This window comes from Rhinolophus sinicus, linkage group LG02, assembly GCF_036562045.2.
Source record: "Rhinolophus sinicus isolate RSC01 linkage group LG02, ASM3656204v1, whole genome shotgun sequence".
NCBI classification, from domain to species: Eukaryota; Metazoa; Chordata; class Mammalia; order Chiroptera; family Rhinolophidae; genus Rhinolophus; species Rhinolophus sinicus.
Genome location: NC_133752.1, coordinates 158,758,014 through 158,778,464, shown reverse-complemented (window position 1 = coordinate 158,778,464; position 20,451 = coordinate 158,758,014). Strand labels below are relative to the sequence as shown.

Genomic DNA, 20,451 nt, shown 5'->3' with positions numbered 1-20,451 from the left:
CATCTGGATTACCTGAATTTCTCTCCCCCTCCCCTACGTGAAGAAATCTAAAAATATACACAATCTGGAAGCTTTCAATTGTCACTGCAGCCATAGAGTAACTACCACCATCTGGGCAATGCTGATTAACATTCAGAGTAAACAACCACTGTACCACTCAATGTTAATGTCCCCCGACTGATAATGTGTTCCTTATTAAACAGTGAGTAGAAGAATCACCTACCAAAAATGGTATTTTGGGACCCATAATAAGGGGCATGAGTATATAAGTTATAAGAAAATCTACTTTAAAGCACAATGTGAAGCTGGGTGGCTAATTCATATAATTAAAGTTTTGGTAAATAATCTTTGAATCTACTTCATAGATATATCATGATATTGGGAGTTTATTTGCTGATTAAAGTCTTTTACTTCTATTGCATAGATTTACAAATGGGAAATGTAATGCAATCTTGTGCACCTTGTATCTCCTATACAACCTAGTAGAGTGTCTTCTCTAGGGATAGCCATTCAATATATATTCATATATATTCAATCAAATACTCCATTTGAATAGTATATATTTTCCCTTAAGGGGAGAACAATATCCACGTATTTATTTTAGACTAATTCCACCCACGCCCTTTTTGTTCCCAAGGGAATGTCCAAAAGGAATTAGGATGACAAAAGGAATTAGTGTTTAGGGCAAGCTCAGAACCCTTTCTATAGTTGATACAATACTGTGTTTTACCTTAAGCTAACAGAGTTGTGCATTTACAAAGATTTAGAAGCTAGTACTGTTTGGTTTCTAACTTTCACAAATTTTCCTCATTACCAGCCAATCTGAGAAACCATTTAGTGTAGGATCACAAAGGGGTGGGGAATTAATATTTTTCTCCACAGCATCAACTGTTAAATGACCAAAAGCAGGTCTTTAAATACTCTCATTCCTTCCATTGTACCCCTTGTCTGAGTCTTTAGCATGTGAATCACTAACACATTTCAGAAGACTTTATCTAAGTTCCCAGCACGTGGATAGCACCAATTATGTATCATTCTGCTCCAGGGTCCAAGCAGCAGCATCTCTTCAGGTTCTGCCAAGTGCAGACTGAAGCCTCTCTTGGTTCCTGTTGCCATGATCAGAGAATTAGAAAACCCTGCAGGTGTTCCATACAAATAATGGTATGTAAAAGCTAAACCAAATCTATTCTCACCTCCATTCCCTCACCCTTTGTTTTTAGTGGTGATGGAGGGTCACTCTATGAGCCCTCTTCACCTCCTTCCCAGCTGGCAGGGCTCTTACAGTCAGCTCCCTTGGGTTTAGCTCTTGTTGCCCTGGCTACCCTCAACCCGCAAAGACCGGCAGGAGACTAAAACGACAGCAAAGCAAAGGGGAACAAACAAGACCCTGCAGAAGGAATGACAACTTTCCAGCCTGATGCTGAAAATCCTGACACCAGTGTTTGTTTATCTCCCAAAGCAACAAGTGACCCTCGCAAGGGGCTCTTGAAACCACGCGGCCTATAAACGTGTCATCTCTCCCGTGAGACTAGCATAACAGGCTGCACAAACCATGGCGCAGGTCGTTAAAACCTCTGCCCTCACGCGTGACCAAAACATACGGTCCCTCCCTCCCTCTTGAAAAAAATCTGTCACCTGAGATTCCTTACCACCTCCAGATTTCTGACGATCGATATCCTTCTCTATCCCACCCCATTTCTTCCCAAGTTTCCTATGTTGGGGTGTATATGAGAGCGTGTGTGGAAAGGGTTTTCCCTCTTTTCTACTTACTCTATATGTGTCCTGAGCCTTAGCTGTCGCCTAATGGGCAATCAATAGTAATCCCTGCTGTTTTGCCAACTTTGTCATGAAGCCCTAGAAAATCATATACATTAAAGGGCTTTGGAAACTGTCAAGTACTTAACAGGTCGCAGCTGCGGATTACCCGTTCCGGGATTTTTGCTGCTTTCGGAAGCCAAAGCAGCCCCATTTGCAAAGCGATTCTTTGCGTTCAAGCACGGACTGTCCCGCCCGGCCCCTTCCGCGACCCGCGACCCACGGGAAGAGCTAGAGCAGTCGGAGTCCCTCAGGCAAGCGGACCCTGCAGGCAGCGCCGGACTAGCGGTCTCGGCGCCGCCGCCCGCGCTCGCCGTTCCACTCCGGGAGGGAGACGCCAGGCGTGGGAGAGAGCGGCGAGGGGGTGAGGGAGCGAGACGGCGCTGGCGGGCAAAGAGCAGACCGGAGAAGTGGAAGGAGCCGGGCGGATGGAGATGAGACAAAAGCTGAACGGCCCGCGCTCGAAGTCGCCAGCTGCTGAGTGGAAAGAAGGAGCGAGGTAGGCAGGCGCGTTGTCCCAAAGATGCCCCAGCGCCGCGCGGGAGGCGCAGGACACGGGAGCGAGAAGGGGGGCGCGGGGTCCCCGCGGGGCGCGCGCGGTGCCCTTTCCCGGTTACCTGTGCTGCCTCCGCCCTGGCTGCCCCTGTCCGGAGGGAAGATGCCCGAGCACTTCTCCCACTCCACCTGGCCCGCGAAGCACAGCTCGGTAACAATGTGCAGAGCCTTCTGGCACAGGCTGCTCACTCCGTCCTCCTTGTGGAAACTCATCGTTTGGCCTTTTTGCCCTCAGTTGGCCGACTTCTCTCCCCTTTTCGTTACCTCTAGGCTGGCCCCTCTTGCGCCCTAAGCCATATCCCGCCCGCGGGGACTTTGGCCAGAGAGCGCGCTGCTGAGAGGTAGCAACTCTTAGGAGCCCCAAGTTGGCCCCATGGCGGGAGCGGAGGGAGCAGAGGAAAGCGGAGAGACTGGGGCGGGAACTCGCGCGAGGCGGCGGCGGCGAGGTTTGCGCCAACTCCCGGCCGCGCGAGCGAGCCGAGGCGAGCTGCAAAGAGAGCCCGGGCTTGGAGTGCGGAGGGGAGGGGGGAGACGGAAAGAAGCCAAAGCCCTCGACTCGCAGGAACGCCGCCACCCCCCGCCCCTCGCAAGTTCCCGGCGCGTTTGTGTTTCTGGCAGGTGCCTGGGGGTGGCGCGTCCAATCGCAACCCGGCGCGGGCCCGGACGACCCGCGGCGGACCGCGCAGCTCCAGCCCCCTCCACTGCAGTCAGCTGGGGAGGGGGCTGACACCCGAGGGGGGGGGGGCGGCCCGGCGCCTCGGCTGAGTCCCCCCACTGAGCCCCGGGATGCTCTTCTTGGCATGCAGCGTGGAGGAGAAATCTCGGTTTTCTCTGTACTTTTCTCAGACTCAGTCTCCCTTCACCCCAACCCCCTTGTCCCGTGTCCCTTCAACTTGATTACAGACGCGTGCTCCTCTCTTTGCTCTGTCCACTTCTACTTTTCTGAAAAGTCAATCTGTCTGAAGACACTGAAAAAGTTAAATTAAAAAAAAATAGAGATCCATACTCAAACCAGACGTCCATGGGAGGAAGACAGACGTCCTTGGAAATCATTTTAAAAATGATTTCTAACGATGATGATTTAGATAGACTGTTTAACCCTAGAGGTCTTTTTATTACTAGTAATGAAATTCACTATAAAGTACATTTACTTTCATACAGTTCAGATTTTCTTTATGCATAAATACTGTGAATGGGCAGATTTTAAATTTATTGCCTTTGATTTATTTTTTATTTTTTTAACCTTCTTAGGCGATAAAACAAAATCTGTTATTTGGATTACTAGTCGGGATTCTGTTGATTAATCCATGATTGGCAACTGAGAATGCACAACTTGACTCCCTTTATCCCTTTTACAGGTGGTTTAAATACTGGAAAGATAAGGCATGGGTTTAATGGACAGGAGGGTTAAATTCAAATTCACACACCTCTGCTTAACCTTGAAGACCTTGCTTGCAGATCTTCATTTGTAAAATGAGGGGCTTGAATTCACCTGTTCTTACAAACAGATGCATTGCAAACAGGTGCAAATCATTAAGGGAGCTAAAGCTGCAAAATGTTAGTAAACATGTGCCACAGGTTACAGTAAATGCGTTTACATTCTTTTTAAATTGTTTTCAGGCAGAGTGTGGTGCTGTATTATAACCTGAGGATTGATTTAACCTTTAGTAGATGAGGATTCATTTCTGAAATGAAATATCCTGAACTTGTTAGCATATTTTTACTAGTAGAATAGGTCGGCTTATTTTAAACTGCTTGACAGTTGATGATAAATTACTCTGTAAGGACACGATGGTAAAGCTTGCTATAAATATTAGGCATAGCATCCCAGTAGGTAAGCATTCATTAATTGAAGCATTTTGACCTGATTCATAGGACAATAACTAGGACTATTTTTTATCACGAATTAAGACAAACTAAAATGTGCAAGCTTTATTTGCTTTTGTGTTTCTGCACATCAATTTGGGTGGTTTTTAGGACAGATTGACTAAAGAAATAATTTCACTGTCATTTAAAAAATATTACATATCTACTGTATGTTTGAAGAGACGTAACACACCTTAATAAGGCCCTTTGCAGTGGTCCTTGCCCTCCACGCCTCCATGACCTAGACAGACAGACCCACGTACGTAAAACAACCTGCAATGCAATGCTGTGCTTTCATATTTACTGTATGAACAAACTGTTGCGTGGGAGGGCCAAATGAGTACTTTGTCTTCTTTCTACTTACAAGTGGTAATTGCTTAAGTGGAGTAATGCAGCAGGTCTGTTTAATGACCCTCTTATGTTTGATTTCGGTAAATATTAAGTAAAAACATTCTGAAAATATCCTTCTGGTATTTGTGCCTGGCCTGTTGCTACTCTTACTACTGTTTCTGCAACGATCAGAGTTAATTTCACGTGTATATTGATTTGTATGAATTCATTTGTCGGAAATATTTTTGCTTTCATCTAAAATTAATACCATAATGATGTTTTTTGTGCTTTAGACCGTCTCACAGCTCATTAGCAGGTGAATCAAACCAGTTTTTCTTCTCACTTATTAACAGCTCTGGTAGCAGTTTTGGGAAAAGTAGAAACTATAGTCAATGTAATTTTTTCGATGTTGACGGGTAAGATGACAAGAATTCCAATCCACAATCTTTAAAAAACAATTTTGCCATCTATTTCAACTAACAAGAGCCTAACAAGAAAACCACACAATACAGATTTGCATATACTTCCCCACCCACACTCTGAAGGAGTTTCTAAAATAGTAAAAGAGGGGAGAGCAGGTTTGACATATCTACTGCGCACCATATGCTGTGCAAAGTGCTATACTATGAGACATTGATAGTCAACAAATACAGGCCTTAAGGGTCACCTTCGCAGCTTGCTTCTGAGTGACCTCTGCACTAAGTAGAGGAAGAACTGGTTTGGAGGTGAAGACCTGAGATAGTTCCTGTGTTAGCTCAGCTAGCCTCTGGAGTGGTAATTTTCATTGAATGTTCAACACTCATTTCTCCATTTGCTCAGTGCTCTTCCAATTCTTTCTTTCTCCCCTTCCCATGGCCCTTTCAAAATTTGGAGCGGAAAGAGTTATCTCCTTTGATAGAAATCTCCTTAAAGGAAGGGGAATTTGGGAATCATTACAAATTCAACTATTACTTGACCTCCAAGACAGGAACTAAGAGGGTGGGGGGTAAATGAGGACATCTCAGAACATCTGAGCTTTACCCTAATGAAGATCAGTGACAAATATTAAATTATAACTTAAAAAATCCCTACCTTCCATTTCTGTGTTCTACAGCTACTGTGTTTTCCCCAAAATAAGACCAGGTCTTATATCAATTTTTGTTCCAAAAGACGCATTAGGGTTTATGTTCAGGGCATGTCATCTTGAAAAATCATGCATGCTAAGGCTTATTTTCCAATTAGGTCTTATTTTCGGGGAAACACAGTAGCTCAGATTCATAAGAGCCCAATTGTAATTCTAACTTCTTGTACATACTTCCTATATTTCTTGATTCAGAGAATGGCATCACCACTCCCAACTGGTGATGATGATGACCAGACTTCTAGTTTGCATGAGTGGGTATTACTATTGAGAAGTACAGTTCTATTCTGACTCCAGATCCTTTTAATCAACCTGATTCATCACTCTGAAGGTTTGGTGCTCTCTCTTTCCATTGTGTTCACTTTGTTCATTTATCCTGATAGGTACTCAGTGAGCCTTTCAAACAGACTAAGTTTTGAGTTCTTCAGTTTTGAGAAATTCTGTTGATTTATTACTTCAATAATTCTCTGCCTATTTGTGTGTGTGTGTCTGTCTGTCTGTCCGTGTGTGTGTAGTCCCCTCACCAGAACTCATTTATTTCTGGATTTTCGAGTGCAAGTTTTCATTTTTCTTCTATTTCCATCTCTACCACTCCCTATTCTTTGTACTCTAATTTTGGGGAGATTTCCTTGACTTTCCCTTTTGAATCTTCTATTAAGTTACTACAATTTCAGCTATTAGCTATTATAGTTTTAAGATATGCATACTTTTTTGTTTACTGATTTTTTTATTTTATGGATACACGGTCTGTACTTATTTCTCTAACCATATTAATAATGTACTTTTAACTCTCCCCTCTCTGATTCTGTCTTGTGTCTTTTTTCTGATTAACTTCCTTTTTAATTTTTTTTGTTTAGTTGTTGTTCTTCATGTTGTAGAATTATCTCAGGGGTCTGCTGATATAAATGACTAAATATAAGTGCTCTCCATTTATATTTCAGAGCACTACAATATGGAGCTGACATCCCAAGTGCATTAGTAAGGCTTATAACCAAAGGGCTTAACTGAGGGGTAAGTCAGGGTATTTTGAATTGGAGCACCCCCAAGTATTAGAAGGTAATATCTAATCTTTCATTAGGGATGTGGGGGTAATAATTAAAATCGGCTTTTACTTAACCCTCCATTTTCAAACTGGGCTTCATTATTCCCTCTTGTAATTTTGATGTCTTGGATTGAAGCCTTTCTGGTTTAATATCTTCAAGCTAAAAACTTTTATTTGCCAGTCTGGGGAAGGGTAATCACCTGACCAAAGAGTTATGTGGGTGGCAACTTGAGCCTAAAGATACCTTAAGAAGTGCACCAATTCCCCTATTTTAGCCTCTCACCCTCCTCCCACCCCCATCTTCTACAGAATCAGTACAAGTTACCTCCATTTCTTTTTTTCTTTTTTTTTTTTTTTTTCCTGAGGTTCTGTGAGGTGAAGCTGTCACTTCTTATTGCTGTCTCCCTCTAGAGGTTTAAGCGCCCTCTGCTCAGCAAGGCCGTTTCTGCTCCTTCACCTGCTTCTATCTTATAAACCTACTGACATCTTTTGGCCTTTTGTCATCATCTCCTGGGTCCTCTCCTATTCCTTTTGCCTTTTTATTGGTCTGTTGTCATTTCAGAAGGGACAAGAACACAAGCATGTCTCCAATCCATCGTACATAACTGTTTAAAAGGCAATTCTGATTGCATCATTCCCAGTGCCTTCCCATTGAGATTTAGATACATCAAATACGTTGAAAGTGGCTTGTAAAAGCCCTGCTCTACCTGGCGTCTGCCTATTTTCTTTGTTCTTTTCTAAATTCTTTGACTGTGCTTTCTTTTCATTCTCTATTTCTCTTTTGTAGCACATGTAATTTAAGTCAAATAACTAATTTGATAATAAACTCTGGTAAGTGGAGAACCTTTCTTTCTTATCACTGCTCTTTTCCATGTGTCTTGCACTGTGTCAGCAGTAATAGTCACTCAATAAATATTTGCTGAATGAATAATATGTGTCACTTTTTAACCTTGTCTTTTTTCTTCTAGTTGTCAGCAGTAAAAGCCTTTACTTGCTTGTTTCAGAAATAGTAGGGTATGGTAGAAACTGGTAGAAACTGTTCTATTCCTAGGGAAATTGGGAAAAGATGGGTTAGAAGGAAGAGTGTGTGATAGTAGTGGAATATGTCCTTCAAGAAGGCAGAAGATGGTCATTTGTATCTTAGGAACAGATATTAACTTTTGAGCACTTGCTTTGTGTCAGGTCTGTTATATATTTTATACATATGATTTAATAATGATAATTTATATTTACTATGTAAAACTAAGTACTTTGCAAGCTAATTGTTATAGTAACTCAGATATTAACTCATTTAGAACAGTGACAGGCATGGTTCTAAGCTTTTTACGTATATTAACCCACTTAATTCTCACAATGGACTTGTGATACCGGTACTATCATTTTCTCATTTTACAGGTTGGAAAACTGAGCTACAGAGGGCTGCAGTAGTCTTTCTTAGGCCATATAGCCATGGGTAGTAGAGCCTGGATTTGGACTAAGGCCTTATTTGTAGAATTTAGGTTCTTAAGTATTGCAGTGTGCTGTTGCTTCTCTTCTAACCTCATGAGGTGCTCGTACAGTAGGGAGAACAAGATTAAAAGGCTCTTCAGCCAGGCAGCTATAATTGATAAAAGCATATGATGATAAAAGCATGCCCTTTACCTACTTCCCCATTTACATTATCAACCAATCCCTGTCCCCAGTAGTTATGCCACTTAAAAACTTTGCATGCATCTTGTTATATTCTTTTCCTCTCTTGTATAATTAAAGAAGCATATGGATAGATGTGTGTATGAATGAATCGGTGTTGATCTGTCTTGTCTGTTTCCCAAAAAGGTGCAGTTCTTACCCAACTGAAATCCTTCCAGTTCAACTAGGTACCTTTAATTAATTATTTTAAATGGCCATAAATTTTTCAGTGTGATGATACACCATAATTTATCCAACTGTTTCTCTACGCATGGGAATTCACTTCATTTTTTATTACTCACCACTATGGATCCCTCTGTCATTTAGTAGCACGTGTTGTACTAGTGCATAGTGCATTTTGTAGTAAACCTTGTAATATTTATTTACATACTTAGAATTTCATTTATATGATCTAGATTTCCAAGGAGGAGAATTCTACTATATGAAATCACATTCAATTTGTGTTTCCATTAGAAATATGTAACTATCATTTTCTTTGCATCCCCTGCTTACAAAAACGATGTTCTTACTTTTAAATTCTTGCCATTATTTTGAGTACATTTTTCAAAGACTGCACTAAAAAATCATGAATCATATGGTCATATTTAGACATATTTGTAAATTTTTCTCTATATAATGTGTATGTATATAAATGAAGTTTTAAAAAGTTTAAATCATTTATTTTTAATAATAAAACAAGGAATATGGGGTAGCCATTACTTATCTTTTAAATTAGTGATCTCAAACCTTATCATGTATCAGAATTACCTGGAGCGCTTGTAAAAATATAAATTCTGGGCCCAACTTCCAGAGTTTCTAATTCAATAGGTCAGAAGTAGGGTCTGAGAATTTGCATTTCTGACAGTTTCCCAGGTGATAATGCTGCTGGTCCAGGGACCACACTTGAGAACCAATGTTCCACAAGGCCTCTTTAAAACCAAAAAGTATTCCTAAGAATTTACATCAGAAGTAAGTTCCCCAACATTCATACCTGATCAATTCAAATAACCAATCTAAAATAAAAAATTGAGTGTGTTAGTCAAGTTAGGTAGGAAACCTCTGGTCTAAGTTCCATCGTTTTGGAGCTGTGTGATATATAACTGACTCAAATTCTGTGAACCTAGTTTTTCTTTTCTAATGTAAGAATAATATTGTGTTTTACTTTCAGAGGATTGCCCTGAGGCTCAAAAGAGGCCATGAATATGGAAATGCTCAAAAACACGTATCAAACACTATGCAAATACAAATCATCACCACCAAGCTTTGGATTAGGATTATTTGATATGTAAACCCATTACAATTCATTCTTTTTTTTAATGAATTTTTTATTAGTTTCAGGTGTACAAAGCAATGAATAGTTAGACATTTAAACCCCTCATAAAGTGATAACCCACCCCCCAAGCTACTACCCCTCTGACACCTTATATAGCTGTTACAATACCATCGACTATCTTCCCTATGTTGTACTCCACATCCCGTGACTATATATACCTATATATTTAGTTATAGTTGACATTTATTATTATTCTACTTCAGCTCTTCAGGTATATAGCACGTTGGTCAGGCATCTACACAGTCTACGACGTGATCCCCCTGATAAGTCCGTGCCCGTTTGGCACTGTACATGATCTTTACAACATTGTTGATTATATTCCCCATACTAGATCAATTTATTGCTCTCTCTTCTCCTTCTGGTACCCCTATAATGTGAATGTTGATATGCTTGATATTGTCCTGGAGGCCCCTTAAACTCTCCTCAATTTTTTGGATTCTTTTTTCTTTTTGCTGTTCTGGCTGTGTGTTTTCTGCTACATTATCTTCTACATCACTAGTTGGATCCTCTGCTTCATCTGATCTACTGTTGATTCCCTGTAACATATTCTTTGTTTCCATTATTGTATCCTTTATTTCTGACTGGTTCTTTTTCATGGTTTCCATCTCCATTTTTATGAGATCATTGAGCATTTTTATAACCAGTGTTTGGAACTCTGCATCTGATAGATTGCTTATCTCCATTTCACTTAGTTCTTTTTCTGGAGCTTTGTTCTGTTCTTTCATTTGGGACATGTTTCTTTGTCTCCCCATTTTGGCTGCCTCCGTGTTTGTTCTATGTATAAGGTGTGCTGTGGGGTTCAGTGGATTCAGTAGCTCACTCTTTCTGGTCACCTGAGCCATGTGCTCCAAGTGCGTCTCTTGTGTGAGTTGTGTGTGCCCTCCTCTTCTAATTGGTCCTTGGTTGGTAATTGCACATCAGTGTGAGGGACTCACCCTTGGGCTCACTGGTTGTGAGAACTGGCCTTGACTACAGTGGAAGGGTTGTTGTGCAGAGGCTGGCCCTACATAGCAGGATCTGCCGCAGCAGGACTCTGGTGCCTGCCCAATCTGCCCCGTGGATGTGTCATATTTGGAGATGGCTAGGTGATGCTCCAGCTCATTTTGAAGCTGTCCAATGGGGGCGCCAGCCCCAGGATCACCTTTGAGGGGATCTGCTGTAGGTCTACTTCAGCTATAGCCCGTGCCCCACCTGGGGGCACCTGGCAGGAGCCAAGAAGAAATCCACAGATGTCTGCCGCCTGCGCTGTGCTTGGAAGTGCCTTTGAGAGGCCAAGCCGTGAACCAAGGCTGGCTGCCACTAATGCCAGCTTAGAGCTGCTCAAGCTAGATGCTGCTTGTCTGGGTTCCACGAACCTTTGAGAGACCCTAGGAAAGTGCAGCTTGAGCCAAAGCAAGAGGCCACTGAAAGCAGCCTGGGTGTGCCCAAAAGTTGGGCAGTGCCAGGTCTTAAATCGCCAGGGCCGGGCAAATGAACAGCAGAGACTCAGAAATGGCAGTCACCTGTGTTAGCGCGATGGGAAGGAGGAGAGCTCAACAAAGAAATAATGGCCTTCACGAGCTCTTCTGTTTAGGAGAAAGCCACCTCTCCAGCCTCCATCCCAAGCCAGACAACTCAATCCCCCATCATTTATCCCTGCCACCTTTCCAGCTGCTGCCCCAGTGCTGGAGCTCAGAACAAGTGATTCCATTGGTGGGTAAGTCCACACACTGTCACTTTGAGAGGAGCACCTGGCAGTGCAGCCGTACTGTCTCACTCAGTCACAATCTCCACTGGTTTTCACAACCAAAAATTATGGGAACTTCTTTCCCCAGCACTGGAACCCTGGGCTGAGGTGGTGCTGGGATCTCTCGCTCCTTTAGGAGATGGGGGGACTCCCATAGCCGAAATAGCCCTCCCGATCTTTAATGGTCACACACGTTGTGGAACAAGCCCACATCCAGTGCTGCATCTCTGCCCTTCCTATCAGTCAGGAGGTGGCTTCTATACATCTGTAGTTGAAAGGCTTCAGTTCAGGTTGATTTTAGGCAATTCTAAATAATGGTTGTTTTGTAGATTAGTTGTAATTTCGATGTGGTTGTGACAGAAGGTAAGCACAGCATTTACCTATGGTGCCATCTTGGTTGTCTTTCTTGTAGTTTCTTTTGTGCATTTAAAATTAAAGAGGGAACATAAGGAAGATTACATGGAGGTGGGGGAAAGCAAGGTGGGGCTTTTACAGTTCATTCTTATTACTCTGTGCCAAGGCTTCACTCAAACTGACATCTCATTTTTAAGTAAAACAGTTGAGACTCACACAGTCTTTGAAAAGTAACTGTATACCTTTCTCAAGAGGAGAATGATGAATAACCTCACACAGCACACCATTAACCTTTCTAAAATTCTTCTTGAGACAATGTTCTCTGATTTCTACTCATTGGGGAGGTTCTAGCCCCTCTTTGGAAAAATGTATTTTTAAAATTGATGTATGATTAACATACAATATCCTATTTCAAATATACATCATATTTATATACATTACAAAGTTATCCCCATGGTAAGTCTAGTTACCATCTGTCACCATAGAAAGTTATTGCAATATTATTGACTATATTCCCTGTACTGTGCATTACATCCCCATAACTTATTTTATACCTGGAAATTTGCACCTCTTGCTTTTTTATCTGTTTACAATCTGTCTTCCCCATACTACAGTACAAACTCTGACTTTTTCACCCACTACATCTCCAGAATTGAGAACAATGATGGGCACAGAGTAGGAATAAAACAACTATTTAGCTTTTTAGTTACTAAATGAAACTGTTTAATATCTTGTAGGAAGGTTTTATCTGGGTCTGACAAATTTGAAATAGGAGCTTAGATGTGCTATGCCAATTTTTAAATACCCCAAAATTTAAACAATTACTGGTTTATTTTGGAAAGTTTCAGGGAAGATGGATGCATTGATCAAATGCTTTGTAAACCACTGTGATTACAATTTATTCATTCATTGAACAAATATTCATACAATTTATATATGAGAAAATATACAGTATGTAAATTTCAGCAACTTTTAAATTCCAAGTTCTGTTCTTGCAAGAAAACTAGCCTAGAACCAATCTCCTAATATCAAGTATACTTTTCCCATCAGAAGAGACAATAAAGTTGTGTTCTACTCTTGAGAGCAGAAGTAAGTTAAATGGTATAAGTTCCAGGAAGTCAGCTTTGGCTTAATATGATAAACGACTGTCTGAAAATGATTACTATTCTCACAATATTTCCATTTTAATTTATGAATAAGTTTTCTGCAGAAGCATTTGTAATCTTGGCTCCAAACATTAATGAGTAAGTACTAGGACATAGAATGTGCCTCTAAAATAAGGAGTATGTTTTTTTTCTGAGTAGTTGTTTTTTTAGGATTACCACTAGTTTTCATAATGCTACATTAACAAAAAATATTTTGGTGATTGCTTTTTCTGGAATTGACCTCAAAGTCAATTCAGATGCTATCAAGAAAACCAGAGAACTTCAGGATAACAGCATTTAAAACAAAACAAAACAAAAAAGTTAAATCATAATAGTGTAATTTGATTAAATATTTTATTTATCAATCTTGAATACTGGCTGCTAAGGCTTGACTGTAAGAACAAATAGATATTCGTACAAAAAAAATTCATGATAAAAACATTCCACAAAGTAGGAATAGAACTGGACTTCCTCATCCTGATAAGGGGTATCTATGAAAAACCCCACTAACATCATACATAATGGTGAAAGACTGAAAGCTTTCCTCTTGAGATCAGGAAATGGTAAGGATCCCCACTCTTGCAATTTCTATTCAACATTGTACTGGAAGTTCTAGCTGGGGAAATTAGGCAAGAAAATGAAATAAAAGATACCCATATTGAAAAGGAAGAAGTAAAATAATCTCTGCAGAGGACATAATTTTGAAAATTCTAAGGAATCCATATCAAAACAGTTACAGCTAAAATATAAGTTCAGCAAGATTGCAGTTTACAAGACCAATATTTAAAATCTGTATTACTGTACACTAGCAATGAACAATCCAAAAAGAAAAGTAAACAGTTTCATTTTTAACAGCAAAAAAAGAATAAAATACTTAAGAATAAAGTTAATGAAGAAAGTGCAAGACTAGAAAAATACGAAACATTGCTGAATTTAAAGACCTTAATTAATGAAGTGTCCCGAGTTCATTATAAAAAAATAATACTCTGCAGATACAATGCCATTCATATAAAAACCCCAGCTGCTTTTTTTGCAGAAATTGATGGAATGATCCTAAAATTCATATGGAAGTGTAAGGCACTCAGAATAACCAAAATAATATTGGAAAAGAAGAAGAAAGTTGGAAGACACACACTTCCCATTTTTAAACTTACTACAAACCTCTACAGTAATTCAGACTGAGGTACTGGTATAAGGCTAGACATACAGATCAATGGAATAAAATTCAGAGTGCAGAAATAAAACTTTACATTTACGGACAATTGATGTTTTAAGTGATTTCATTTTTCGTTATGTACTTTGTATTAGTTTCAGATGTGCAAAACAAGATAATGATCAGACATTTACACACCTCACAAGGTGATTAAACCCAAGTCCACTACTCATCCGAAACCATACATGGCTATTATAATACTTTTGACTATACTCCCTATGCAGTACTTTATTTATATCCTGTAACCATATGCAAAGATCTGACAATTAAGTTTGCAAACTTGTTGCCATGATGTTGCTAACCTTTTTTGATATGAGAGGGATTATTCATCAAGAATTTGCGCCAACTGGACAAACAGTTAATCAAGTTGACTATTTGAAAGTGCTGAAAAGGTTGCTCAAAAAAGTTAGACTAAAATGACCTGAACTTTTCACCAACAATTCATGGCTCTTTCATCACAACAATGTACCAGCTCACACGGCACTGTCTATGAGGGAGTTTTTAGCCAGTAAACAAATAACTGTATTGGAACACCCTCCCTATTCATCTGATCTGGCTCCCAATGACTTCTTTCTTTACTTGAAGATCACAAACATATTGAAAGGAAGACATTTTGATGACATTCAGGACATCAAGGGTAATACTACAACAGCTCTGATGGCCATTCCAGAAAAACAGTTCCAAAATTGCTTTGCAGTGTGGACTAGGTGCTAGCATCCATGCATAACTTCCCAAGGGGAGTACTTCAAAGGTGACCGTAGTGATATCAGCAATGAGGTATGTGGCACTTTTTCTAGGATGAGTTCATGAACTTAATTGTCCGACCTCATATATGTATTATCCAAATTTTCAACACTAATCATGTATTATTTAATGTAAAAACCTATGTATATAATAATAGTAATGATAATAGTAATAATGTTTGAAATCAATCTAAAGTTTACAAAGGGGCTTCTTATAAGATTACAATTTTTGTAACAAGGTATTATAGTTTAGTAATTAAGAGTTTGGGCCCCCTAGACATTGTAGGTTTAAATCCCTACTGCTACTTCCTCTATAAGTATTCTTATGCAATAACCTTTCCAACACCTCAGTCATTTTCTGTAAACTGAGGATTATAACACTTTATTTATGGGCTGAAGATTAAATGAGGTAACGTATGTAAAGCTCATATCCTAGTGCTTTACATTTTACAGGAATTCGATAAGTGGTGGCAGCCTTCCAATCTCCCTTAAACTTTCATAGACCTCACATCTATCTCTCCATCGTGATCATAAGAACATCCATGCATGTCTTTCTTAAATGCTTTGTTTTGAACTGCATTTCATTATCCTTCATCGAAACAAATCTTAGATAAGTCTAATCTCACTTAAATTAGATGCACGGAACATCATGAACATATTATATGAAAATTCTATCTCCATGTGAGCTCATATTTCATTACCATTGGCATTATTGAGGAAAACAAATTCTACTTTAGATTTAAGTGTCTTTAGAAATTTTTCAGCTCACTGATTATTTTAAGTTGGAACAAGTGCCAGCCTGGTATTCAAAATACAACACCAGATCAATGTCTGATAATTAAGGAGTCTATGCTTCCGTGGATTCACATGCATAACTCTTAGCAGAGTTAATAACAAATGAAAGCACACAATGAATTTCCTAGGAATTTAAAATAAAAAAATATACTTCTGAATTGTTTTTAACTCAAGTATTCTGAGTACATAGAATAATTGTTACCCTGAAATATACACCTGAATATTGTGTGATAACAGATAGATCTCAGAAACTGTCAATGAATTTAAAGCACCTTGTTTTGTAAAGCGAAGACTGGTAATCTATGGCATGATCATGGCTATAGAAAAATACAAAACATTGCTATTGGATACTGCAAATCAGATACTTACAAATGGCAAGGTTCTGGGTGACCTTGCATTTGGTAACTTAGAACATTTTAGTCAAGCTAAGGAGTATAATGAAATTGAATAATTGTTCCTAACTGCACTGGGGAAAGTGAGAAAGAAAACGGATGAGCTCAGGATTTCAAATTCCCAGCTCAGTTCTGCATAAATGATCTGAAAACTTCAGTGTCTGCCTTGAGATTTAATTCCTGTAGTCATGGAGTTGAGATTTCTGAAAACCAAACCCATTCGATCTCCATGTGAACTCATATTTCATTACCATTGGTTGGATTACAACACAAATGCAGAATTCCAAATTTTGCAGCTGTTCTCTATTAAAGTGAAGGAATTGACTGGGAAGGACTAGAATCCTGGAAATTGGAATGGGGACATATGGGACGATCTCAGTGAAGCTCAGTACATCGAGTGTCTAAATTCTGCTGAGTCTTCTTTTCTAGTAGAAGCGTCCCATCCACCCTTGTCTGAGGGTATTTGCTGTGCTTTGCCTGAATAATCTGTAATGACCTCTCATGATGTAGTTGCCTGGTGAGACATCACTGATTCTCCTCAGGACATACCTCATCATGCCTTTGTTTCTAGACCTATAACTATTAGGTTGGTGCAAAAATAATTGGGGTTTAAAAGGTTAAAAATAATTGCAAAAACTGCAATTATTTTTGCATGCTTAATACCTGAAAGGTAAGGTACAAAGTGTGACCCACAAAAAGAACTACATGATGTTTTCCATTTAGATGGGTAGAAATCTGGGGAATATGTGTGGAAATGTCTATTAAGTGTGTGGGATAATGGTAGAAGGAACATAAAGTTAGATCAGGTCAAATTTGTTGATAAGGGCCAACAAAACAGAGATTCTGGAGTTTGTGTTTTAGGTTAAGGGGTTAGAAAGGACTCTTTTAACAGTTCATTTATTTAATTGGTTGAAATACGGACCAAAATATGGCATACACTAAATGAGATTGAAATGCCAGAACTGCCTTGCTGTACTGTAAAGGGAAAGTATCCAAAATCTTAGGGAGATCAAAATATTAGGGCAGGTTATCATGTAAGACCTGCTCAGCCTCCTAGGGAAGTGGGAGAACACTCCTTTCACCATGACTGTGACAAAACAATTGTGAGAAGAGCTTCAGCGTCCTTATAGAGCTCCTGTTTGTTATTCTTAGTAGGTCAGAATTTAGAGTGGGAACTGCTTCTATTGAACTGGGATCCCTAAATGCAATGGAAATAATTGGATCCTGGGATAGCAGGGGCCAAGTGATGGCACTTAATTACTAAAGACAAGGTGAACATGGTTACTGTAATAAACAGCAGAGTCAAATTAGTAATCATAATAGTCTGACTCCCAGAGGCCTGTAGTGTTGGCTAGTTGGTCACAATGTACCTAGAAAAGACATAGATGAATAGCACTCAATTCTAAATTGATACGTATAAATGGAAGAGTTCTACGTTGAGTGAACCGGAAATTAACTTGAATCCTCATAACAGTCATGGCTCTCCCAGATTTGAGTGAATTTATCCACCCAGACTCCTTGAAGGAAGAGGGAGCGGGATGGGTACTCTGTAGTGAGGAAGGACCTCACTACACTGCCCCCAATTTTTTCTGTTACTTTATCCCAGCCTTTCTCATAGGAACCTATAGACTTTCACCGGGGTGACTACGCATTGGGGAAAAGGAAATAATCAGACTTTTAGAGGATTACTGGACTGATTACTTCTAGGAGATGCAAAATGTTACCATGTTCTACCAGTCAGAGCAGGGGCTTGTGAAGATCAGGTGATCAACTGCATTGTAACTCAGGTCTGTCTCACAGCAAGTCCTTTAACCTATCTTGTGGTAATTTCCCTAGTTCTGGAATGTATAATTGGGGTAGAAGTACTCAGCAGCTTATAGAATCCCCATAGTATTTTCCTGATCTGTGGAGTGAGGGCCATTATGGTAAGAAGGGCCAAGTGGAAGCCACTAGAACGGCTTCTACCTAAGAAAATAGTAAAGCAAAAGCAATATTCCATTTTTGGAGAAATCACAGAACTTAGTGCCACCATTGAGGACTTGAAAAATTCAGGGGTAGTGATTCCTACCATAACCCCATTTGCCTATTTGGCCTGTTCAGAAAAACAGATATATCGTGTGTGTGTGTGTGTGTGTGTGTGTGTGTGTGTACACGCATGCACACAAACACCCACACACACACACACCCATACACACAATCTCTTATTCTCACTACAGTGCTGCAATATATTTATCATCAGGTTATAGAATTAGAAATAGAGGCACAGAGAGGTTATGCTGCTTGCCTAAAGTTACCCACGTAGGAAATACTGGGGCTGGAATATAAATGCTATTTGTTCAGACTCTTAAAACATGTGACCTTTCTACTGCATGAACACTAGTTCAGTCTTCTAGAGTGATAGATACTTGTAGCCTTTCTTTGGAAATCTGTTTTCTTGGGTGAGCAAGCTTAAGAGTCACTGTCGCAATCTACTCAGAGAATGACTTTTACTTCACCATTGCCCTGCTGCTCTTTCACACTTTCTATAATTAAGATTGCCCTTCTGTCCCCAGAGTGGCTACCGTCAATCTGTTTATAGAGTAAAAACTCATTTTTTCTGTCATATTTATACCCTCATTTGTTTTAGGAGGGGCAAAGGTCCTGGTGCTTGAAATGACATTGTACTGAGAGGCCAGGGCAAGCCATGAGAAAGGACATAGCAGACATTTCTGCTTCCATATCAGACATAGGAGGAAGTGAATTATATGCACTTCAAGTTTTATTTGACTTTCTAGGCAATGACTCTGAGGTTGGGGCAGGCAAACTTCATAGTTTACATTGAGTAGTTCCTGAATTTTAGGGCCTGAAGAGTTGCTTCTACTATTCTATAGGGCTATAAAATGTCCCAGTTTGATTTTTATTTGATCATTAAATAAAAATTAAACTAGCTCATGAAATAAATTATTTAAATTCATGCGTCTATTACCATGTGGAGTCCTAAAAGAAAATCGAGATTATAATTTTGCCTAACAAAATGGGTACAGATATATAAAGTTGTGTGTATTAACATTAAACGTCCAAATATGAATTAGTGGTATGTACCCTTGGACATTCACCAGAATATCTTCAGGGCTTTCTAAAATACTAACATGTAGATCATACCACAGACCTATGAATCAGATTATCCAAGGGTCGATTCCAGAAACCTGCATTTTTACAAAGTGCCACAGTAGCTTTCAATTCATGGCCAGGATGTAAAAATACAGAGGTAAGAAAAAAGAGACTTTAAAATTTGTATCAGTTAATTGAATTGATTGATTGTCTATCCTGCTCCCCCTTTGTAAGCCATTCCACACATGTATTCCTAATCATATATTTTAGGTTCACTCTTGCCACCACTTTAATTTTGGACTTCCTGTTTAACTCCACCCTCTCAAGCTTACAGGAACAGGTTCTTTAATTCTGGCTTCTTGTTTTGCTTAAGGACTTTGTAAATCCCTGGCATATATTAGTTCTGGTTTGGTGAGTCTATTTTTAAATTGATTTTTACATTCATGTATATTTAGTTTACAAATGGCTTAGCCTAAATTGTTTCCTTGAGTTAATTTGTTTGCTTGCTTCCTTGGAGGGGAAAAAAAAAGCCCTTTGAGAACAAATATAAATGGCTTATTTTCCATTATCTGAATTCTGGAAGAACATCAGAAATCAATTGTGCAGAGCCATCAAATTGAAAAAAAAAAAAAAAAACACCCATTCTGAATGTTCTCATTTTAAATGTGTTTATAATTACTTTTCATTGTTTTTTTCATTTTGTGTGGATAGTAAAATTCAAACATGGGCAACATATCTCTTATTTTTTTTGTAACATGAATGTTGGTAAATGGACAAAATTGTGGTTGTTATATATGTGCAATTTTCTAATTCACATTTGAATAGCACAACAAACAAAAATGGAATTAAGATTGGAAAAATTTATTACAAAATAAGATCTCTTCTTGAGCTTATTTCTCATTTGAATTGAAATAAAACATAAAGGAAAAAGAATTATCTGGTTTGCTAGTCTGTGCAGTGCAGCATCACTCTTCCGCAGATGGGTTTCTCACATATTATAGGGAGCAGCATGATGCTTTAGAGGAGAATTTAGATATTTATAATCACTGATAGCCTGAAAATTTTAATATATCCAACATTAGTCTAATCAGTTGAAAACTTCTAGACATGGTTATATTGAAAGATGGTAAGTCCTTTAAAAGTTATCTTGCAATTTTTGTATAATTACAATTTTCTTGAATGTTTATATAATACCATATACTTGAATTTCATTGAAATGTACTATAATAGCTAGAACAAGATCCCTTTAAAAGATACCTGCTCA

General features: G+C 39.2%; 2 protein-coding genes across 2 annotated transcripts in view; one reads left to right on the top strand and one right to left on the bottom strand.

Annotated features, from left to right (window-relative positions):
- Positions 1 to 2,965, bottom strand: part of SYT10 (synaptotagmin 10) — a 63,295-nt gene extending 60,330 nt beyond the window's left edge. The window contains exon 1 of the mRNA XM_019736536.2: positions 2,433 to 2,965. Within this exon, the coding sequence (XP_019592095.1) occupies positions 2,433 to 2,583 (151 nt within the window). The 5' untranslated portion in view covers positions 2,584 to 2,965. The remainder of the gene's footprint in view (positions 1 to 2,432) is intronic.
- Positions 1,917 to 20,451, top strand: part of LOC109449859 (ALG10 alpha-1,2-glucosyltransferase) — a 285,010-nt gene continuing 266,475 nt past the window's right edge. Inside the window, exon 1 of the mRNA XM_074325841.1 lies at positions 1,917 to 2,314. The gene's annotated coding sequence lies outside the window, so the exon portion shown is untranslated. The remainder of the gene's footprint in view (positions 2,315 to 20,451) is intronic.